This window comes from Dryas octopetala, chromosome 8, assembly GCF_963921425.1.
Source record: "Dryas octopetala chromosome 8, drDryOcto1.1, whole genome shotgun sequence".
Taxonomy (NCBI): Eukaryota; Viridiplantae; Streptophyta; class Magnoliopsida; order Rosales; family Rosaceae; genus Dryas; species Dryas octopetala.
In genome coordinates this window covers 10,233,057-10,254,469 of record NC_141373.1, presented here as the reverse complement: position 1 = coordinate 10,254,469, position 21,413 = coordinate 10,233,057, and the positions used below count along the sequence as shown (strand labels likewise).

At 34.8% G+C, this 21,413-nt stretch overlaps 2 protein-coding genes across 3 annotated transcripts; both read right to left on the bottom strand.

Moving 5' to 3' along the window:
- Positions 1 to 4,795: 4,795 nt before the first annotated feature.
- On the bottom strand, positions 4,796 to 9,038 carry LOC147277072 (uncharacterized). 2 transcript variants are annotated; one of them, XM_086254774.1, is made up of 3 exons: positions 8,944 to 9,038; positions 6,423 to 8,872; positions 4,796 to 5,637 (listed from the first exon to the last, which is right to left on the bottom strand). In XM_086254774.1, the coding sequence occupies exons 2-3, from the start codon at positions 8,847 to 8,849 to the stop codon at positions 4,852 to 4,854; spliced, it is 3,213 nt and encodes a 1,070-aa protein (XP_086110900.1). In that variant the 5' UTR covers positions 8,850 to 8,872; positions 8,944 to 9,038; the 3' UTR covers positions 4,796 to 4,851. The 2 variants fall into 2 exon arrangements, with proteins under 2 accessions (XP_086110900.1, XP_086110901.1); XM_086254775.1 differs by having other exon boundaries at positions 6,423 to 8,982.
- Positions 9,039 to 9,457: 419 nt separating this feature from the next.
- On the bottom strand, positions 9,458 to 13,620 carry XK-1 (xylulose kinase-1). Its single transcript, XM_086253936.1, has 9 exons — positions 13,467 to 13,620; positions 13,093 to 13,340; positions 12,198 to 12,337; positions 11,844 to 12,096; positions 11,609 to 11,741; positions 11,070 to 11,158; positions 10,466 to 10,743; positions 9,943 to 10,012; positions 9,458 to 9,832 (listed from the first exon to the last, which is right to left on the bottom strand). Exons 1-9 carry the CDS (start codon positions 13,531 to 13,533, stop codon positions 9,635 to 9,637), a joined length of 1,476 nt encoding a protein of 491 aa, XP_086110062.1. The 5' UTR covers positions 13,534 to 13,620; the 3' UTR covers positions 9,458 to 9,634.
- Positions 13,621 to 21,413: the final 7,793 nt, after the last annotated feature.

Sequence of the window (21,413 nt, the reverse complement as noted above, 5' to 3'; positions counted from 1 at the left end):
TCATCGTTCTTGCTCAAATTTCTCACCACATCATGAGTGTTACTATTAGTACTAGCACTACTTGAAGTAGTAGTAGTAGTAGTAAAAGAAGCTTTGCCGACCATTGGCCTCCATTCCCTCCTCTTCTGCCGCCACGTGTCCCTTCTGTAGTTTCCACCACCACCACCACCACGCCTTCCACAACGACGTCGTCCGTGGCCAAACCGATTGGAGAAGACCCTCGGCGGCGCCACCGCATGTGGGTTAGGTTCGTGGGTATTCTGCGAAGGCGGGTCGGGTTGTACGTAGCTGTGGGGCTGAGAGGGTTGGATGGGGAATGGGTTTGAGAAAGAGCAAATGGGTGGTGGTTGTGAAAAGTGATGAAGATGATCAAGATTGGAGGGGAAGTAGAAGAGTTGCGGGTTAGGGTTCACCGGAGGCGGTGGTGAGGGTGCGTAGTAGGTGATTATTTTGCTGAAGGGTAAGAACTCGGCTGCGTTTGGGTTCAAACCCTTTAGACTTTTTCTTGCTGCAACAGCCATGGAAGAAGGACTTGAAACCTCGAAAGAGAAACAGATCGAGAAAGAAAAGGGTTAGGGCGAGGTAGGCTTGTCTGTCTGAAGGGGTTTTGGTTTGTTGGTGATGTGGGGTTTTTGCTACTCTCACCCGCAGTAACACACAGCTGGGTACTGAATTTTGTTGGATATGCTCTAAGCCATATTATGAGACGGATGTAAGCTAGACTTTGAAGCAAAAATCCAAGCTTTTGTAGAAGAAGAAAAATAGAGGTAGCGGATGCACAAGAAGCTCCTAAGAACCCCAATGAGAAAATGAGAGTTTTTAAGTTTCTTTGAACCCGTTTAAGTTTAGAGCATATAATTAGAAACAATAATAAATAAAAAATGGGTGGAATTTAATACTTCAGATTTTCTGTTTATATTTTACATGCGTATCATATGTCTTAAAGATATTTTTTGATTATGAATACAATATTAACACAAAATATTATAGGGAAAAAATAAAATTAGTTTTTTTTTTTTTCATTTTCTTTGTTGGTCTGGGAGAAAATGCTCTTTCATTGTGATAGGTAACACTAATGCATTAAGAAGAAAAAAACTTATATGGCATTTTCTTAATTACCTCGGCTTTATTTTTAATTTCCTTTTTTAGATCCCGACCCAAAAAAAAAAATATGACTTCATTTACCAAATTAATATGTGTTTTGCAAACTCCGGCACATCTTTTCCCAATTAATGTGTTTCATAAATCCCATCACACTAAAATTAGATAATAATTTTGAACTCAATGAATGTTAAATCAAGAAGGACGTCTAATAAGATCAAGTATTAATGGTGTGTGTGGTATTAAAATGAAACTTTAGATTCAGTTTTTTATACCATAAATTTGTATAAGATGATAATATTATATGATATAGTGATGTGACATTGTGAATTCACCCAAATTATAATACACATATTCTAAATAATAAACTGCTATATTAATTGTACTATCATAATTTAGTGGATTCTTTATGGTATTATATCTCAAGTTGATAACAAAATATTTTAGTTGCTTGGGTCCAAATCTTTTAGTTGTTCAAGAAATAAAATCATAAGTACATTGCTGGAGAAAATTCTGGAGTGGGATGGGATACGTTTTGTGAAAATCTTATATGATATTTTGATTGCCTAAATTTAAACCAATTAACTTTTCTTTTTATCTTATTAAACCAATTCATTTGAATATCATAGATTTTTTTTAATTATTTGGAATATTTATATAAATTTTTTTATATGTCCATAAATATAATTATGTCATGACTTCTTAAACCTACCTGCGAAATTAAGCCTCTATAGTGCAAAAATTTTGGCCACGATTCTTACCTAATACATACTCATGATTCTTAAAAAATTTATATACTAGCTCATTAATTGACTGTGGCAATGCATAACTGTAAAATTAAAGAAGCCCAATCCAACCTTATTTTTCAGGTGAGAATTCCATATGTAGCAAAAATTTAACCAGTGCACATAATTACTCACATGTCGCAATATTAAAGGTATGACATTTACTCATTACACTTGATTTCAAATTTCATAATATCTAAATTAATTTTTTTTACTTAAGGTCAGATTTACTAACATGAAATGAGAGAAAATGAATCAAAGTGGGAAGGAATGAATGGGTGAGAGAATGAATTAGAGTGGGGAGTGATTCTCATTAAGTTGTTTACTAACTATTTATAATGAGAATAAGACAATAAGTTGGTTCTCACTATTGTGTTTATTAATTATCATATATATATGAATCAGAATAAAAACTTTTTAATTACTAAAATGTTTGAGTGTTGTTGAAAATAAATTTTATTTTTTTAATAAGTATTTTGGAATTATTAAAAAAATTGAGAGTATTTTGATGAAATGGGAATCAATATCATGTCCCCTTAAGAAACAAGAATGGAGAGTGATTTCTTCGGAGTGGGTTCAATTTATTTTTTGAATTCTCAATATAAATAAACACAATATTAGAGTGAAATAAGAATGATTCTCATTCATTCCATTCACATTTTATGTAAATAAACGTGCTCTAAGTGAGATAATTTCAATACTATGAAGAGAAATTTTATTAAATTAATATTTTTTTTGGTAAGAAGAAAAAATTGATTTTTATTAAGAATTAAAATTGGTTACAAAATAGACAAATTGAATTGAAAAAAAAAAAAACAAAAAAAACTTAAGAGAATTAAGATTGAGTACACTCCATAAGTCACGCAGAGTCATTTTTTAACTAAAAATATATACTGCATTCCTTCAACATAAAGCTAGCAAGCCTATTACGATCTATGGACTGATAACAAGAATACGATAGATTGATTAGAGTCAGCAACCATATTTCTTCAACTCTATGTTAATAGTTAGCTAGTTATCTATTTAATACTTGAACATTTTTTAAAGGACATAAATGTAGACTTTTGTTTTTGTTTTTTATTTTAGACATCAGACTTTCCCGGCCAAAAAAAAAGGACATCAGACTTTACTTGATTATAACTTTGTAAGTCCGTCAATATTTATTGAATGCATATTATGTAATTAACAACACTAGACTTTAATTACCAACTGTTAATGAGTTTCTTTATATATGCAAAGAAATTTTCTTTAATGCTTCTCTTTTGAGTTTTAACTTGACCTTGAATGGATATAACATTAGGGGAGAGGGTCTTCAATGGGGCATGCCCCAGTGGGCACCTCTCACATGAAGTGGGACCCACAATCATAGAACCTACCTCTCACATGAAGTGGGACCCACAACCATGGAACCCACCTCTCACATTGTGGGTCCCACCTCATGTGAGAGGTGCCCATTTTAGATTTACGCAACATTAGGGTCATGCCATGAACTTGTGGCCATAAAACCCACTCAGCAACCATTTAAATTAACTTCAGCAGATAAAAGAAAAAGAAATTATAATAAACTGTACCATTAATAATTTCTAATTTTTTACCAATCCATAAAATTTGGAAAAACCAACAGTTTACAACGTGAAGGGTGTGGAGCCCACAGTGACAGTGAATAAGAAAGGAATGGGTTTTAAAGCAAGAGAAATATCTTGAGTCATGATTATTTACGTATTAAATGCATGGATTTGGTGGTGACTGTGACTGTGACTGTGACTGTAACAAGTCTCTGTCTGTCGCCGACTTAGAGCTCTGAGTCTGAGCGAAAAGCAAGGAAGGCCCCGAATGTTTCCTACTACTTGAGGAATTACACTCATTTTCTTGTCAGAAATCAAAAGGTATAATCCAACGGCTGATTTTGTTATTCAAAATTATCAATTTATCCTCATCCAACGGCTGTACCCTTCCACACCATGCAAGTGACGATAAACTACCCTTTGATGGTTAATGATGATCATCCTCGAACTACTACTTACCCCAATCCTTATAAGTGAGGCCAGCCCATCCTCACCTGCTAGACCCATTTATTTTTTAGATCTCAATCAAAATTTACAGGAAAAATAAAATTCGTGCATTCATTCTACAATTTTTACTTCAGCTCATTTTTGGGTGTCCGTAGAAAATCTGGCCCTTCTAAATATTACGTTGCATCTCTAGTCAAAGAGTAGAGCCAGAGAAATTACTTTTTTTAAGAGATGTCGATCGTGCTGGCACGGCTATTTAAATTTTGTTTATCTATATATTTTATGCAATGCTGATTTATTTAATAATCGTGTTGACTCATTTCAATTTAAATAATTAAAATGTGAATTTGTCACATTTTAATTATTTAAATTAAAAATTCATTTGTATTTGTATCATATTTATATAGTACCTTATAGGCTTATTCAAATGGACTAAAAATCTTTGTTTTGTTTGTAAGGTGAAAGAACTTAATATAATTTTTCTTTCTTATATATATGAACTGCTTCATTATATTCTCTTAGCCTAAAATTCACATCCCCCAATTAATTGCATCCCAGCCAAAATAATTCTCACATTTTCCACAAGAATAGTTCACCACCCCAACAAACTTCCTCGTTATTATTGAAGACCCTTTAAGGGCTAACAGCTCAATGGCAAGGATAGAAACTCAAACTCCAATGGCTGTCTGCATAGCCATAGCCCCTATATGGCTATGGCTATGGCTCCTTGATCTCATGAAAGCCATACGATCTCATTGAAACCTTTATGGATAAGTTAACACATCTGATTCATCTATATCTAAACGATATTGTAATATTATTCGCATCTAAATCATATGCATCTATTGACAGAAAAACAAAAAAAAAAACAAAACAAAACAACTCTTGGATTATATGGTGCTTTTGTATGTTTTGCAATGTGAAATCTGTTCGCAAAATGATATTGGAGGCAGCTAAATTTGGTTTTCTTCCTTGGTAGAACCCACTGCATTAGTTCCTAGTTTTACTAACTCATCCTTTGAATTTGATGGCTTTGGGATCTCACCAACTTTACCTTCCGAAGAAAGCAGTGTGAGGAGGCCAGGAGAGCTGGGAGAGAGAGTTTCTTTAGCACTGGATCCGCTTAGTGCAATCTCCTTGGGAGAAACCACTGCATTAGTGCCTACTTTTACTGACTCATCCTTCGAACTTGATGGTTTTGACATCTCACCAACATTACCTTCTGAGACTTGCTTGAAAGTAGTATGAGTAGGGATAGTTTCTTGAACACTAGATTTGCTTGGTGCAGTCTCCATGGTAGAACTCACTGAATTAGTTCCAACTTTTTCTGACTCATCCTTTGAACTTGGTGGCTTTGACATCTCACCAACATTGCCTTCTGAGACTTGCTTCAAATCAGTATGAGTAGCAGTGATGGTTTCTTGAACACCAGTGCCTATATTGTCCGATGCAATCTTCTCACTCGAACCCACTGCATTAGTTCCTACTTCTGTCGATCCATCATTTGAATTTGATGGTTTTGGCAGCTCACCAACATTACCAACCGAGACTTGCTTCAAAGTAGCATGAGTGGTGATCGTTTCTTGAACACTGTCTGATCCAATCTCCGTGCTTGAGGTGGATTTAGGAGTCACGGAAGATATATCTGTCAAACTGAGGCCCTGAACTTCACGAACTTCCAGTACATTCATGTCCTTACTAATGCTTGAATCCTCTTTAGACTGGATGATAGCTGGTTCCTGAAATGTCAAAGAAGCCATTATTAGGCTCTTATATATTTTTATATAATTATTTAAAAATAAGTACCATAGATACTCGATCACAAACTAAACCATTTAACCTAACCAGCAGAGTCGGTTCGACTGATATAAGATTGAGGACGGATCATATGGAGAAAATCAAAGCATCATGTATGTTATGACTTATGCGGATGTGTAGATATTCAAACAAATGCATGCACTACAAATGTGGCCGGATGCAGCAGAAGCAAGCATGGTTGAAACACAAGATTCCAATAAAATCTAAGCCCATTAAATTACTTAAATGATCTCCTGTAGTTAGACATGCATACATCCAGGACCTCTTATGTTTGGTAAGCCAACCATACAAACTCTGGAAGATTTGGTTAGATATCTGAGCATTTGCATAGGCCACGTCAAGTAAATTAATTAGACATCATTCTGCATAGCTTGACATTGCACTCAAGGAAGTTTATGTGGTTTATAGAGAACTTTTCTATAGAACTTTCACTTCAATAGCAGAAAAAGATCGAATAGGACAGTTTGATGTCTGAGAAGAAATTTAGCATGTCGAGGGGACTCAGAAGAAAGAAGGGGCACCCAATTTAATTATACCAAATCACTGTAAGTGACAAAGTAATTTACACTAACAACAGCAATGCAGTGGTGTAGACAATTCAAGAAGTAGATAACAAAGCCATGCAATCAAAAGAAGTACAAACCTATACATCTTTAATGAGGAAAGAAGTTTGGATAGTATAACAGACAATGAGTGCATAACTTACAAGGGGTCCATTGTGATCATCAAAATGTGGTTCACCCATGGATTTTTCTGAGCCTTTCTCCAGTTCTGATGCATGCTTTTCTTTGGATGGAACATATTGATAACTAGAATCTGAAGAAGCTGCCTTCACATCCAAATTCTTACGGAGATCAACATCTCCCTCTGAATTAGAGCCTTTACCAATTTCATCTGCTGCATGTACTTTTGAGGTGGCACCACGTATCTCTTCATAACCTGAAGTACCATTCTCTATCCTCTCACCGTGCAAGTCAGAATCCTGGTCTGCGAACGGAACATGCATTTCAGCTGATGCTGGAGGCGTAACCATTTCAGATATCGCTGTTTGCATATCAGAAGAAATGGAGTTGAAGGAAAGGACCTTTTCAGATGATGTGGGGCTTAGGTCATAGACTGGCTCCTTATGTTGATTGTCATCCACCATCCCACTCATAAATTGGACTTGTGACTCTTCAACTGGAGGTACAAACCCCAAGACGAGATCACCTCTTGGCTCCAAACTTGTTGATCCACCTTTCCTCACATCTGAAATTTTTTCATTCACTTCTGACAATGATGACAAGCTTAACCTACTGCTGTTGTCCTCATCAAATGGTTCTGCTTTCAAATGAATTTCATTAGTACTGTGTTCCACAGGAGTAGCTAACCCTCCTGTACCAGACAAGCTTGGTTCCAGATTTTCCAATTCGCCCAATTTTATTCCTAGCTCAACATGTTGAACATCCATTTTTCCACCCCGTTCCATTTCCAGAGAATCTACATCTTCAGAGGATTGACTTCCACTCACTTCTCCTTTAGTAAACTCTTGCTCACTGAACTTCCTTTCATCCAGGTCTGCTGCAGAACTCACTGATTCAGTCTCAGGAATAGAACTCAACTTTGAATCACTAACGTTGCTTGATTGTTTTTGCAATGAGGAGTAGTTTGTTCCTTCTGAAGCCAACCTCTCTGGTACAAAAACAGGTCCCAAATTAAAATCTTGACTCTCTTGCTTGGCATCCCCTAAGCCCGATCGTCCCAAACTGAAGCTTTCATGCCTACAGAAGAATGCATCCTTGGGGGGAAATGCCATAAACTCTTGCTCAAAATGGTCTCCCTTGAGATCAGATTTTTCTTCATTTGACTCATAAGGAAGATCAAAGGGGTTTCTTCTTGGCACCAAAATTGTCGGAGCAGAACCAGGAACGGGTGGTAACCCCATATTATCATAGGAATCATCTGGAACATCAAATGGGTTGTGTGTTGTTACCGAAAGTGATGTAACATTAAAGGGATTATCAGAACTATCAAAATCTATTAGATTCTTGTCAGCCGTTAAACTGAAGCTTTTCCATGCTCTTCTCCTTGCAATAAGATTCTCCAAGCATTGGTTCCTTTCAAGCTCCAATTTCCCCAAATCCATGAGATTCTTTTGGTCATCGTCTGTCCACTTGATTGCAGATTTGCGTTCATCCTCCTTGCCACCCTGTGCTTCTTCTTCATCACTGTCATTATCATCAACCCCACCCTCTTCTACTTCTCCAACATGGTTTTCAACATCCTCATCCGACTCAGCACTATCAGATACAGCTGCATCAGACTCATCATGGGACATATGAGCAGGCTGTGGAGCATCTAAGTCTAAGAGCGGGTGTAGCTCATCAAGGATGGGAAGGATGTCAGCCATTGAAGCATCTGATGATGAGCCCTCCAACCGATCTGACCCACAATCTGAAGCCTCATCATCATCAGCACCATTATCACCACCACCGCCACCCGGAGCAGACTCCAAGTGATCTCCTTTTTGATCCAAAGAAAACTGCTTCCCTATAGCTTCCACATTCCTTGGCATGCCTTCAATCCCCAATTTCTCCTTGTGCATGCTTCTCTGGCTTTCCAACTTCTTACTGTCCACCAATTCTCTCACCACATCCTCAATCACTCTCTCCTCACTCTGATTGTGTTGCAAATTATCATCAACAAGTGGCACATAAGCAACTGAACCATCATTATCCTCAGCCTCACTGAGGCCTCGGGAACTCGCTTCTGAAATGTCTACAACATCCCTTGTCTTTGTTGAGAAACTCTCTATGAAAAAGCACCCATCTCTCTCAAACACAACAGTGCCATCTTCTGAAACCCCACTTCTTAGAGAAGCAATATCATGGCTAATCTTCAGTTCCTTATCAACTACAGGTCTGTTGGGTTGGCCCAAAATCAAAAGGGTTCCAAGAAGAGCAGCAGAGCAGACAAACACAGGGGATGCTATCACCAAAAGAGAAAACGCAAAAGGAAATGATCTGTACAGAAGTATCAAGAAAAGCAGAATTCCCACAAGAAATGGATGATAGCAAATTGATCTGTAACATGTTCTCATTGATATGACCACAAATTTCCTGATTCGAACTCCAATTTCTAACATTGATCCCATATTCTCTTTTTTTCTTACTTGTTCTGTATGAATAGAAAATCAATCAGATAAACGCACCCAATACATCATAAAAGAATTAGGAGCAAAAACCCACCTCAAAAGTTGAATCAACTGCAAAATTCCAAGAAATCACATGAAGATCAATCCAATACCCGAAAACCAGAAATGGAAACAAGGTTGAGATTTTTGCCATCTCTCTCTCTTCCTCTTCCTTCTTTGCTTTTCTGCTTTTTTGGGGGCTCAGGCAAAACATCTAGGAAAGCTGCATGTCATGAATCAATGTAGGAGACCGTACGTACACTGTACAGTTGGAGGATGACACGTGGTGGGCAGGGAGAGGGAGTGATTTGTTGTATGTAATAAGAAAGCGATAGCAATTCAGTTACGGTTGCAAGAAGGACGAGGGAACGAAAATAAAGGAGGATTAGTCCAAATGGAATGAGGCTGACCCTTTCACTTGGAGAATCTGTGCATGCCTTTTAAATGAAATTTTTTAGAAATTCAAGGTATGAAGTTAAAAATTATATAAATAAGAACTTTATTTATTGATATCCAAAAAAAAAAATTCTAAACAGATATTATGCTTCCACTTCTCAAGTCTGATAGCAAAAGGGTGTAAAAGTCAGGTGTAGCACTTTCATTCATCTCAGAACTCATTCTGTTCTCTCAGTTTAACAAAATCTAGTCCAAATAAGCTCTGACTCGGACTTGTATATTAAAAGTGCCCAAGTTTTCGGTTTACATTGAAATATTGGTCTCGAATGAATGACTATACATTAGTACATTCATTTCTCATCATTTCCCCTCATGGCCAATAAAGCAGCTCCATAAGCAGCCTCTGTTTGAATTGCACGACTCACAGGCTTACCAAGTACCCTCTCTCTTATCTTTGTCCACTTCTCATTCTTGGCACCACCTCCAGCTGTGAACACTTCATCAACTTGGGTTGCTCCTAGATCCTTCAGTAAGCTGTAAGCCTTTGCCTGTTTATTTCACAAGTGTTTCAATGTTATCAGGCTCTGATTTTTTATTATATGTCTTCTATTTCCATGGTGATGGTCAAGCTTGACTAAAGAGAAGGCAATCTCCCTACCTCTATGCGTGCGATGGATTCAAGAATCCCGTGCAAAAACTCAATGTCACTTTCTGGGCGTGGATGTAACCTGCACAAGAACAAATTAGACATCTGTTTTCAGCAATATTGCTTTCTTCAGGCAGCAGATTATGCTAAAAAGCAGGATTTAAAGTACAAGACTTTCTCGTACAAAAAAGTTTTTGAAGCATAGGATATTAAAATTCCCATAAAATTGTCCATCTCTTAAGTGTTAGATGACCAAGCTGTGAATACATTATCCTATGAATATGGTTAAGCCCGTCCTAATTGCAACTGATTATTTGTACTTTAAATCATGAACATGGTGCAGTCACCATGTTTCTAGAGAAGGCATGTTATCATGTACTACGTTTATTACGCAAAAGTTTACCATGCTTCCACACATGAAGAACCATGCATATATGCAAAAGACCAGGATAAATTGGATATTACTCTTAAGCATCTATCATTCTCATGATATCCTTTTCTAAATCCTTCAAGAAGTACAGGAAATACCAACTACCTGGGAGCCATATTCGGATCTGCCACTGGAAATCTCTCACCAACTGTTTGCAGAGGGTAGTAGTCTAGAGGAGAGGCTTCCATGGGATTGATCTGTTCGCTCAATTTCTCCAGTTGCTCATCGGTAAAAAATTTTCTAAGAACAGCTCCACCGGTATTTGAAGCACCTCCAACAAGCCACTTATCATCGAGACGATGACTATACACCCCAAACCGTGCATCCTCAATCCTAGTAGTGCTCAGCAGTTTTATGGCAAGTGTTGAACCCAAAGAAGTGACCTATATACAAACATTATAGACATCTTATAAAATAATGATCAATATTGGGATTAGTGCAAGGGAAGCAACAAAAGCTTAGGAAATAAATGTAACATATGTACAAAAACAGGACTATGAAATTCAATGTATGCAACAAGATCAGGTTTGCATAGGATTCCGAAGTGCAGAAATAAAAAAAGGTGTAAAGAAGGGTGAGAAAAAAAACAAAGGGCCATCTGATTTGATGACCTAACCATTAGACATTCATGGTCATAACTTGAACCGTAGGATATTTAAGACAATACAACATTTTGAGGTGAATACGGAGGAACACATGGAACTCTCACAGCTTTCCCAGGTTGTGTTGCATGAGCTGCTAGAAAGGCTGCTATACTATCAGTGGTTCCTGTGCATACAACACAATCATTTGGGAAACCTGCAAGGACATATTTTATAATCTGTCAAGTTAAAGGTACAACAGAAAGATTCTAAGACATGCATAAAAAAGAACTAGGTATATATTCCCTATCTGATGCATAAATACAACTACCCAGCATTGTATTAGTTAATATTGGACTGAAGGCCAGTAGCAGCATCAGGAACACACTAGCTCAGGTGATATGATACTTATTCTTTCTGGTATTGAAAAGTAAAACCATCTCCTGGGAGGCATTCAATAGAGAGATTAAAAAAGTGAAAAATTATTTGATCAAAATGTCCACTAGAATTGCACATGAAATCTTCTAGTAGAATCCTTTTCTTATACTGTCAGTTCCTACTGAACCTTAACATTTAGGCTGATTTGGTCAATGATCCATTGCTTAAATGCATGAAACAAAGTGTTTACGCAGTGTCCACTACTGGGCAACTTGAAAGGAAAATATACCAAAATCTGATCTTATGTCCTCTTTCAAATGACCAATTGAAGTTCCAGGAGCTCTGACAGAAGGTAAAAGTTGTGAATATGGCTGAGAGAGGAGCCAAGGTGGGTAGGACTCAAGCTCAGGATCATAACCAACCTAAGACATATAAATGGAATTATAGTATTTAAGAATATAAATTTAATAATTTACAACCAAAAGATGCAAAAAGAAACCTTAAAAAAAATTACTGAAAACTACCTTCAGAGCATTATTATAATCAGACACTCCAAGCTTTCCATGAAGAAGCCACAAAAGCCAATCTGCTTGATGCAACAAAAGTGCAGATTTTTTATCTGAATCATCATTCTCCCACCATGAGACAAGCTTGCACAGAGTAGAGGAACCGGAACACACTGTATGGTTTGGAGGAGCAAAAGACTTAACTGTTGGTAAAGCATCGGGGCAACTCTCATTATAGAGGAAAGGTCTCCATAACGGTTCCCCTGTGCTGCTGCATATTTAAATTCAAATGCCTCCTTCAAATGTGATCTTGATGCGTAAAATTAGATTATACAAGAACAAGAATAAGCTTCAAATCTCTAAGGTATCCACCTGTCTACAATGAGAGTAGTTGCAGAAGTCCCATCAATGGAAATGGAAGCAATAAGTTTACGCAGATGAAATGGAATGTCTTCAAGAAGTGAGAAGAGTGCCGCTTTCCATGAACGCGCCCAATCCATTTTTTCTTCGCTCTTTCTAGACAATAGAAAGAAGATCTCAATTACTTGGGCTAGAAAATATGGTGCATTTATTCAAAAAATAAATTCATTCTTGTTAAGGTCAATTTGGATCTGTGAGTTCTCCAATTATATTCGAAAACCAAAGTATTTGGTTCCATGTAATTTTACCCTTGTACAAGCAGTTTCTGACTGAAAATTTTAATAATTTACTTCAGTCATCTTCCGCAAATTTCCAAATCCAATATCTACAGTAGAAATTCTCTCAAATATTAAGAAACTACAACAACCCCATTACAGTACCATTCAACTCTCAGTCAAGCGCAAACCTTGTACTAATTTTTTCTTCAGAAGAAATGTTTATTTGATAACCTCCCTGAGATACTGTTATTGTTAAGTTGACTTCAATTAATTCTAGAAGGATCCATTCCAATTATCAAAATTGACATATTCAATTGCTAAAAGTCGAAAAAGTGTATCATTAGCAGGTTCAGCCAATAAATATTATTGAGATGATCACATGTCAGGGTTTCAAATAATTTATCATCTATGTTATCAGCATCTCTCATATAGTCATATGCACGCACATACTCCCTATTAACATAAAAGTTTGATTTCATCAGAATAAATGATTTCTAAAATGGTCTCAGGAATTCCATCTCATCAATCATAAGTATAGCTCTTACTTCAGTCTAGTCTCTAGAAGCAACAGACTGAAAACAAAGAACCCAAGAAACAAAATCTGGAGTTTTGACACAAAATTAGCATACCATAAAAAGAGGGTATTCTCTCTTTCCCTCAGCATGAATTGTCCCTTGCTTGTCGATGAGGGCAAACCTCGCTCCGGAGGTACCAAAGTCCATTCCAAGATAAAGCGGCTCCCCAAGTAAAAGACCCACTTCAGGTTCATCTTTATTGATTCCAAAAGCCATTAGTCTTGGACCTCTAGGTCTTGTTCGTTTGTTCACAGTATTACACAACCCAGTTCCTGAAAATTGTATCCCAGGACTAAACAACCCTGAAGGATCAAAACCATATATATCAAACACTTAACAGCTTGAACTTGATGCAGAACTGAATTAATGACTACTTGTTAATGTGCTAAAAAAAACCAGATGAAAAATGAGAGAGAGAGAGAGAGGACCATGTTTGGGAGCTGAGGACCAGGGAAAGAGGAAGGAGGTTGCAGGATGGTAAAGAGAGACAAGCATACTCTGCTATTTCTGTACCAGTGTCTTGCTCTGTGCTACCAGGATAAGGAGAAAACAGTAGGGACGTGGATTTTAAACCAGCAGGCAACGACGACACTACAACAGCATGGTCTATTCGATTTTCTCTTTGGGGAACTATGGGTTTGTAGATATATGGCCCAATACCCAATGTTGTGAATGTCCAGGACTCTTGTACCTGCGTTAGCAGAAATGGGCCTTCGGTTCTTCGTAAAGCGGGAAAATTCTACCATGCAAATATTGCATATGATATTGAAACGCTTTTCATCTTCAAATGTTGATAGCGTTCATCTTTTCCGTACAATGATATAATTTTTTATTATTAGATCTGAATGTGTTAAATGTTGTAAATACACTTTGAACTTTTTGTTTTGTTTTTCCAATAATTATTTACATCGGAAAAAATTGAACCCTAAGCTCAACTTATTTTTAACTATTACCCCATCCAAGGTCGGAGCTAGAAATTTTTTTTTTTGAGGGGCCAAGAATTTAAATTTATTTGATAGGGGTATTATATAATTTTTTTTCCTAAATTATTCAGAAAACTATAAATATTTTTAAAATTTTTTCAAAGCTACATGTAGATTAGGGAGGGCTGAGGCCACCTCAGGCCTACATGTAGCTCCATCCCTGAACCTAGCCACTCTCACCATTTGGACTAACTCCGAAGGGTTATAAATTAACATTGACAAATTATAATTTGACATGTATTTGCTTACTTCTCCTTTTCCAATGAGCTATTTAGTTTTGGGAGACTTAGAGTGCAATCTATTTTATGAGTTTTTCTTAGACTAAGATCGGTAGTGATTTAAGGTTTTTAATTAAGTCCTTTCATTTTTCTTATTTAACGGCTTTATGTTAGGTTTTAACTCTAAGATTTTGGCCGGAGCCCAAAATCTCGGAGTTAAAACCTAACATGCAACATCTACAAAGCCCAATCTACACCGTAGAAGGGGAAATACCCTTCAAATAGGGGAAGGACTTTATTATGAATTAAAAATATTTTATTATAAAATTTAAAACATCATCGGTCTCCATCTAAAAACTGTTTTTCTAAATAACCAAAGTCTAATTATCTCTTCAATTTTTACTCATTAAAAATAATACTAAACTTGTCAAATATTTTACTAAATATTATTCATCAAATAATGTGGTAATATTTCATTTAATCGAATTTAAACTCACTTTAAACCTCTTATATTACTAAGAAGTACGATATTAGCAACAATAATGCTACACTTATCACATTTTTATACCACAATTTCATACCATCTTACATGGCATTCATACATTGGACACTACAAATTAAAAAATAAAACCTAAAAAAGAAAAAGGAAATACTCTTCCAGTAAAGTAATGACACATCATGTAGAATACAAATATGAGAAAAAAAATGTGAGACAACTAGCATTATTGTATTACCAAGCGTGCATAGTGAACACATTTGATAATCTTTAGTATTAATGCGTTGAAAAAGAGAACACATGTCAAATTGTGCTTTAACCACCTCAATTCGAAAAGAATAAATGTATCTTTTTTTTTTTTTAACTTTTTTTGTTTGAGGCTCATTAGGCTTACGGCTAGATTGAGGTGGCCTGCACAAATATATAGTTAAGCTTGACTATGGCTATTCAGCCTATTTTGGCTATTCCATGTGCCTCACTATTTTAGCACAGTCCTTGGTGAATTGGTGACTATGCTGCACTAATAGCATAACATTTCTTATAAAATAAAAAATAAAATTAATAAATCGAAAATATGATTGGGATAGGAGTATAGGACCCAAATTGCAAAGCGGCAAAAAGGCCAAGGCCCCAATTGCACGTGAGCCAGTTAAATGTCACAAAGTAGAGGTGACAGCTATTTTAGCTTTCTTGTCAAGGTCACAGAGACTCGCAAACTCATCACTAGCTAGGACCACCCAAGAGGCCAACATTAAAAAGTAAAAAGCTTGCATACAATTGCGTGTGGCAGTCAAGCCCTGCAAGGAAAAATGAGTGCCAATTATTGACCAGCTCGATTTCATTTTTGTAGTCTTTGCTTGTACTCTTTCGGCACACATAATAGAGCTGCTTGCAATGAAAACCAAACAAAAGAATGTAAAGAAGGAGTGTAAGGACTGAAGGAGGACTTTTACAAATTTGTTTTTCTGTAAGATTTTTTGTTCTTGTGCTTTAGCCTTTAGGTTGATCAGTAAGACAGACCCATCTCTTGGATTGTGTTGCTTAGGACCCACAGTTAAGTCTTACCTTTTCTTTTTATAATCTAATTATATATGAATTTATAAGGTTGTTAATCTCCATCATTATGGACTTTTGCCTTTTGGATATACATTAATGGCCATGAAGTCTTCTTTAATGGTTTTACATATTTGGATTAGGAGTATAAATTCATCTGACTTTTATGGATCAAATACAATTTTGGATTATTTCATATTGGATGAGTGACTTACCAATATTTGGTAGGACTTGGATTATTTGTCTTTTTTTTTTTTACTCATTTCAATAAATATGTAGATGTAATATCACTCGCTCCTAAAAAGTGCTACTAATTCATCTCATTTTTTACTTCCTACTATTAGTTAATAAATACAAAGCTAAAATTGAAAGTTAAGCAAAAATAAACAAATGATCTATAATGGAATGATATATGAAACACAATAAGTGTTTACGTGGGAGACTTAAATTGAGAGACTATATATATCTAAAGAGGAATGCTAGCTACCTTTATGTTGTGTCTTCTCTTTTTGCATGTTCATTTTGTATTATAACACAACATTATAATGTTATGATCGAAATTGTTCATTTTGTTCGTTTTTGTCAATTTTGTCATTTAGGCCAATAAAGTCATTTACAAGCTGTAAACGTCATTTTACTATTTTACATTAAACTTTCCAATTTTTCCAATTAGGATTACTTTTTTGTTTAGGCTTCCTTTTGAAGTTAGGTTTGTAAGACTATAAATACTCTCTTTTTAGAGTTGTTTAGAATTATTATTCAGTTTATCAATATTTAAAATGAGGGTTTTCTCTCAATCTCTCTGGTGGATTCTATAATATTTATTTTTAGAATTTTGCTTAAATCCCTTAGATTTTCGCTATGTCATACACGAAAACCTTTGATGTAAAACACAACACATGAATTGTGCAACATGAGAGGTCTAGATATATGGACCCCAACAACTCAACAAGTAGCAGAAGAGGATGGTCTTACTTGACCACAATAGAGCAAAACTAGAAATTAAATCATAGTTGAGATTACCACTTTTGGAAGCAAGAGGCCATTTAATTAATTATGGGCCTTTTATTGACACAGTTGAATGTGTCACTTTCACAACCATGGATTATAAATTAATTAATGTAGCAAGTTAATCATTTATTAAAACTTTAAAATTGAACGTCATCATCTTCGTTGAATTTGGGGTTGCAGGCGTTACAGAGAATATATACCACAATACATATAGACTATCATTTTCGTACTTTGAAATAAGAAAATATGTGATAGTGATCACTCTGCCATTTTATCTTGGACAACATCATTCATGGCTCTGAGATCGCAATACAGACATGACTATGAAATTCCAACTGCATTCTTACTTGAACTGTAACACCATCAAATCAGTTAAAGCAAACAAAGAAACACCATCAAGATCAACCAAATCACATACTACTAGCTACCAATACATTTGAAGGTTTTAAGGTTCTTGCCAAGTGCCAGTATATTTGTGCTTAATTGAAGCTAAAATAGTGTTTGATAAATACTAGACAGTGTAGACCTACAACTTTAAAACTTACACTTACAGTTAACTGAGATAGTACCAGGACGGGTATTGATAAATATTAGATAGTCTAGACCTACAACTTTAAAACTTACATTCACAGTCAACTGGGATGGCAACGGGGCAGATTTGCCAATACCATACTCGCCTTGCTGGGTAATCGGGTCCCCATCAAGTATTCAGGCCCCTTTATTTTTTAAAAATATAATTTTTTTATTAATAACATAACATATCAAATCAATATAAATATATAATATAATAGATAAAATACGTTAAAATTAATCATATTATATTACAATAATACTAAATCATAAAAAGAACACTATTAAATTTTAAAAACATGCAACAAAAATTAAGATAATAAATTAAAATATAATTATATAATATAATATTTTTATTAAACGAGTATATTAGGCGGGACAGGGATGGTAATACCATACCCGCTTAATAGGGGCGGGTCCCCACTAGAATTTTCAGGGGCAGAAAATTTTGCCATCTCTTAACTCACTCACTCTCTCTCTCTTTCTCTCTCTCTAAATGATCAATAACAATAATAAGTGATGATGAAATAAATAAAAAATTATGGGATCTTATTACAATAAATCTAAATCCTGAAGAATGTTATTGAAATTCTAAATAATGAGATCCATTGTGGAATGCTAAGATCAACTACAAATGGGTGTGTAATCGGTTTTTCAGTTATTTATATGTATCGCTCTTATTGTAAATTATACATAAATCTACATTTGAAAATCACCAAACATCAAATTAACCTTAGCACAATTCATTATGGTAATTTTTTTATCTTTTTTTAATGCTGGGAAAAGTTCAACATGGCAATTGCATAATTGCATCCATTCATCAAACATTCAAGCATCAGCAACCTCTTAACTTTTATTTTTTTATTTTCAAAAAAGCTCTATTTTTTTTATATATAATAATCAATTAATCAGCACCTCCTTTGCTTAACGAGGTACACCTTTGAACAAGAAGCTCACGGGGTTGATACGAAAAGACGAAAGCGGCCCACAACAACCTCGAAATGACTTGGCTGCCTTTTTCACGTCACCTTCCAAATCCGACGTGTAAGGCGTGGGAGGTAAACGAGCCCCATCACATGGGAATATATCTTAAATCCCCACCGTCAATTGCAAAATCCACGCGCGTGTTTACACGCACCATTCAATCACATATATGTACCTGAATTTATGGACCTGTCTCTTGCAAAGTTGCAAATGATACCACTAGCTAATTTAATAATCTTATCTGGTTTTAAAAATGTTATTATTTAAGTTGGTCGTTTATTGTTGTAATGTATGATTGTATATGAAATATGCCTATATAAATAAACTTCTTTTTAAATTTTGTTTTCTCTCCCAAAAGAGGTGCATCTCACGTCTCACATTATATTGATGGGTTTGACATTATTATGACCCATGAGAAAAATAATTGTAATCTAAACTAAAAACCTTGTTATGCAAAATAAAAAAAACATAACCATTACATCCAAACACCCTTTATCAACGAAAGGAAAAAAAAATCTACATTCAAATAAAAAAGTTTCTTCACTCCAAACAAGTTATGTGATATAAAAAACTGTAAACTCTAGATTCGAAGTTTTTCGAAAAAATGTCACATCCTTTAATATGATAATTGGGTCGATCAAATCAGATCATGAGTGAAATATCATAATTGAATCGACCATGCCAGATCATGAGTAAATAGAAAATAAAAAATGTACATAGTTGATCCAGCCGAAATACTTGGAATAATTCTACCACTTATACTAGGAGTAACCTTTTTAGTGTTAGCTGAACGTAAAGCAATAGCTTTTGTGTAATGTCTAAAGGGTCCTGATATAGTGGGATCGTTCGGATTGGTACAACCTAACTCAACCCGTATACTCAATTTAATTTGACACTTAAGTTAAACTCAATTATTGGATTACATTCATATAATTCAAATTTATACTTTTAAATGGTTTTCAATTTTTAAATACACATAAAAGCTCAAATGATTTGTATCTCCTTGTTCAAATGTCCTTTATAACACTACAATATTTTGAACAACTATATTCATATAGAAATTCCACTAAAAGTTGAAGAATGCAAAACATAATTAATCATGTCATACATCAATCTTCGGATAAAATGATCATAAAGAGTTTAATGCATAAAACAAGGAGTTCTTAATAATTAAAAAAAACAAAGAGTCCTATTTTAATCATTGGTCTTTTGCTAAGGTGTCAAACACAAACATACAATTCTTCTCCTTTTATAAGCACAAGTATATAATTATATTAAAACAAGTTTGATATAGTACTTCTCATTCTACCTAAATCCCATACTAGGCATTTAAGCCATTGAATCATTGATAATGACTTCACAAGTTTAAATACTTATAAACCCCATTTCTAGTCAACCTCACATAGAAATGTTCCATGGGTAGATCGATTAGAGACCAATACAGGGAAGCATTAGTTACAACTACTTGCATTTACTATTCAATTTAATAAATTATTACACAAACAATAATGATAAGCTTGCCAAATTCCTTAGGCAACTATATTCCTTTAAAAATGATGTATACATGCATCCCATGATTTTTATTATTTTTTTATCTAGGGAGGGAGATTTAGGACCTCTTTTAATAAAACGGAGAAATATATTATTAGACGAGTTGGAAATATATCAAATCTATGAAGTTGGTAAAATTTTGAATAATAAACGATTTCAAATTACTTTATAAGGAAAAATGTAGTGAACCTAACAATTTCTATACTCAAAAGTTGAGTCAAAACAAGGATGGAGTCGTGGAGATGAATTAAAATAAAGTAAGAAGATTGGAGACTGGGCCAAGTTCGTTGAACAACCTGAACTTGTAACTACCCACACTCATATTCTCATCATATATTTTTAAATAACGTATTTAAATATTCTCATAATTGAGGGTAAGCATAAACAATGTCATCTGTTGGTGATAAATGAATACTTCTCATTCTTCTATGATTCTATCTCTCCTCCTAGTCATACTCACGTTCACCAATGGCAGCCGTGAACTTCAACATTATGGAAGAAATCTAAATTTTAATTAGGTTTTTTTATATTTTATCTATCTGAATTTTGTGCTCAATTTCATTTCGTAACTTAAAAAAAAATAGTGTCAATTTACTATCTGAATTAAAAATTTGTTGCAATATATCACATTTGGCTAATTTTGTCTAAACTTTTGTTAAAAATAAAAGTGTTTTGGTTTTTTTCAAATTCTTATTGTTAGAAAAAATGGTTTTTTTACACTTTACCTGTTTTGAAAACATAAAAAACTGACTTGAAAAGACTAAAACACCCTTATTTTTAACAAACATTTAGACAGGTGGTACATTGCAACAAATTTTTAATTCAAGTGGTAAATTGACACAATTTATTTTTTAGGTGGTGAAGTAAGATTGAACTTAAAATTTAGGTGGATAAAATACAATAAAGCATTTTAATTACTGTAATTATAATCAGGCAGTGCACCTTAAGATGTTTGTGTTTCTAGATTTTTTAGTACAAGTCGAATATGACCATTTTTAGTTATATGGTGTGTACATCAATTTCAAAAAAAAAAAAAAAAAGGGTGGATTAGATTCTAAGGCTTGACCACTAAAAATATTTGTCAAAATGACAACTGGCTTAATCACTTGAGTTATAGGCCAAAATATTTTGTCGAGCGCTCGTCAAGTGCATATGCGAAAGTTGTTGCACTTGTAAAATTTGTGTAGATGCATCTAAAAAAATACAGATGCATCTCAATATACAAATGCACCTGCCAAACAGTTGCAGTTCAGAAAATACATATATAATTTAATATACAGATATATTTGTCGAGTAGATACAGCTAAAAAATATACAAGTGCACCTCTGCTGAGCACTCGACGACATAATTTACGCTTACTGATGCACTTTCCGCACATAAATTGTCTTATAAACCAAGTTAGTATGTCAATGTCTTTGTTACCAAATTTATTAGTGATTTGGTACTTGTATATAATTTATTAAAAAAACAATGTTATCTACTCCAAGAGAAAAAAATCACAAATTAAT

Bases quoted from the DNA above. Each gene is read 5' to 3' on its own strand.
- LOC147277072 (XM_086254774.1), bottom strand. From the start codon at position 8,849: ATGGGATCAATGTTAGAAATTGGAGTTCGAATCAGGAAATTTGTGGTC. The intron at 5,638-6,422 runs GTAAGTTATGCA...TTGACATTTCAG, and splicing joins ATGATCACAATGGACCCCTT to GAACCAGCTATCATCCAGTC.
- XK-1 (XM_086253936.1), bottom strand. From the start codon at position 13,533: ATGCTTGTCTCTCTTTACCATCCTGCAACCTCCTTCCTCTTTCCCTGG. The intron at 12,338-13,092 runs GTATGCTAATTT...TTGTCTAGAAAG, and splicing joins GAGAATACCCTCTTTTTATG to AGCGAAGAAAAAATGGATTG. The intron at 11,159-11,608 runs GTATATTTTCCT...ATGTCCTTGCAG, and splicing joins GGACATAAGATCAGATTTTG to GTTTCCCAAATGATTGTGTT.